Source organism: Penaeus chinensis, chromosome 38 (assembly GCF_019202785.1).
Source record: "Penaeus chinensis breed Huanghai No. 1 chromosome 38, ASM1920278v2, whole genome shotgun sequence".
NCBI classification, from domain to species: Eukaryota; Metazoa; Arthropoda; class Malacostraca; order Decapoda; family Penaeidae; genus Penaeus; species Penaeus chinensis.
Window position 1 is genome coordinate 23,096,627 of NC_061856.1, and position 2,361 is coordinate 23,098,987.

The 2,361-nt window shown below is 36.0% G+C and overlaps 1 protein-coding gene across 1 annotated transcript in view; it reads right to left on the minus strand.

Annotated features, from left to right (window-relative positions):
* The window catches only part of LOC125046145 (trafficking protein particle complex subunit 3-like), an 18,537-nt gene extending 16,394 nt beyond the window's left edge, over positions 1–2,143 (minus strand). Inside the window, exon 1 of the mRNA XM_047643807.1 lies at positions 2,021–2,143. Coding sequence (XP_047499763.1) covers positions 2,021–2,089 — 69 coding nt within the window. The 5' untranslated portion in view covers positions 2,090–2,143. The remainder of the gene's footprint in view (positions 1–2,020) is intronic.
* Positions 2,144–2,361: the final 218 nt, after the last annotated feature.

Sequence of the window (2,361 nt, forward strand, 5' to 3'; positions counted from 1 at the left end):
TATATGTATATATATATATATACACACACATATACACAATGTGTGTATATATATGTATGTATGTATGTATGTATGTATGTATGTATGTATGTATGTATGTATGTATGTATGTATGTATGTATGTATGTATATACATACATACATACATACATACATACACACACACACACACACACACACACACACACACACACACACACACACACACACACACACACACACACACACACATACATACATACATACATATATATATATATATATAGACTTAATGTGACACTAAGAACTGGCTGTTTGAGGGTGTTGTGGATATTTTTGTCATTTTGCAGTAAATATAAGACTATAGCAGTTGTAGCTTTGTAGTTAATGATTCTATTTCTTATGCTCTATAAGATGGCGGTGTCCATTTCCCTGTATCTCACTAGTTTCTAATATTTTCTAATAACCATGCTTCAACAGGAATTGTTCATAAAAAAGATCAGTCTTTAGTTAGAAGAAGAATCAATATTTATTCATTTATTGAACATTTTCTGCCGCATCAACACCTAAAGTCATTTGTGGTATATTCAAATCATAGCAACAGAGTGGGGCTTCGGGTGGCAAAGCGTGGTAAGGAAGTTTTTTGGTTAATAGATGATATTTGTGGATTCCCAGAATGGTTTATGATTAACCCTTCGATCCAGGGGACATGTAAACATGCCACCACGGAAAAATCTAGCTGACGTGAACCTGCCGTCATGAGTGTTTCTGCTGAAGGCCAGGTGACTCACCATGAGTGCACAATCTTCTGGGGAGATTAAATGGACTCATTTGGCAATTTTGCATGATTCCTATCACTGCAGGAGTATAGAATGTAATGTTCGTAAGCCATAACTGGAAGAGCTCCAGCTCCATGGAGGATGCCATTTCCATGCTCAGCAGCTTATTCCTGGCAAATATGAACACTGGAAAACGACAAAAAAGCTAAAAACACTAATGCATAAAAAGTGGCAGTAACAGTGCAAAAAAATAGGAGGTATAGAGTCTTGTCACTGCACATATGTTCGGGTGCAACTGGCTACAAGCTGCACAGTGGTTGCACATTTAAGCCTAATGCCTGGATTTTTTATCATATGATTGCAGTGATGCAACAGATCTAAGGGGTTAAAACAAATAAATGTGTAAGACATCAAAGTTCACATAGCACTATGACAAAGTATTGTGGCGAAAAAGTTAAACATGAGTTAACAATTATGATAAGTGGACAGAAGGAGGGGAGGAAGGGCAAGAAGAAAATACTGTGCAATATTAGTTGAGGCAAGGGCTAAGGTCCAAGGCAGGGGAGATCCCCAACACTGGGCCTCAATCTCTGTCCCCCCCACAACAGAAACGAGCAAGGAAATAGGGGGGAGAAGAATCAATAACATACCCTCCAGAGATGAAGTCATAAAACCAGGGTATGATGTGAACTGTAAAATCCAATGCTAACCTTTCCTACCTTCTTTTTATTCCCCAGTCTAGGGAGGCAAGTCACCCCTGTACCCCCCATTTATTAGCACACTATACCAATTTACAGAAAATGCGACTTTAAAGAATCTGGCTGTATGAGTGTATTGTGGACTTTGTCTTTAAGCAGTGATATGCATCTTATATTTTCGTTATTTCGCGGTGAATATAAGGCCGCAGCAGCTGTACCTGTGACTCTAGAAGTCTATCTGTGCGCCGTTCTTTGGAACATGAACCAATTTCTACAAAATAAATTAAGAATAATAAACTGAAGATAATTTCCAAATCAGCAACAGAAGGAGAAAGCAAAAAACAAAACAAACAACAAAAGAGAAAAAAGAAAAACTAGCAAAGATAAAGATAAATATAAACAGTAAAATAATGGGAAAACGCCCACAAACCGTAGATTATACCTAACATTCAAATCAAATCAAATGTGTTCACTTCAACCATCACACTTCTAAATACATCTACTTTAACACATCATCTGAGCTTAAAAACTATAATAAAGCTCTTTAATGCTGCATTTACTTACAACTTTCTTTGGGTCATTGGACCTCATGCTTTGACGTGACATTTTGTTGTCTTTTATCAGCTGATTCATGTAAACTTTGCGTTCAAAAATAAACGAAATTTCTTACTAACATAAAAGTAATAAAAGTAGCAGTAGTAGTAGCATTATGACAAATCGATTTTCAAACAAGTATTAGTTTCTGATATTTTTGGATGATCCACGTAAAACAAAAATAGCGTTCGAGAAGAAATGGATAACTTATTTGAGGATATATTTGAAGGAAATACCGACATTAAATTTGTATTAGTAAATGTGTAGGAATAATTATACGTGTTCGAGTTGAATAAATAGGTAGGGTTGAA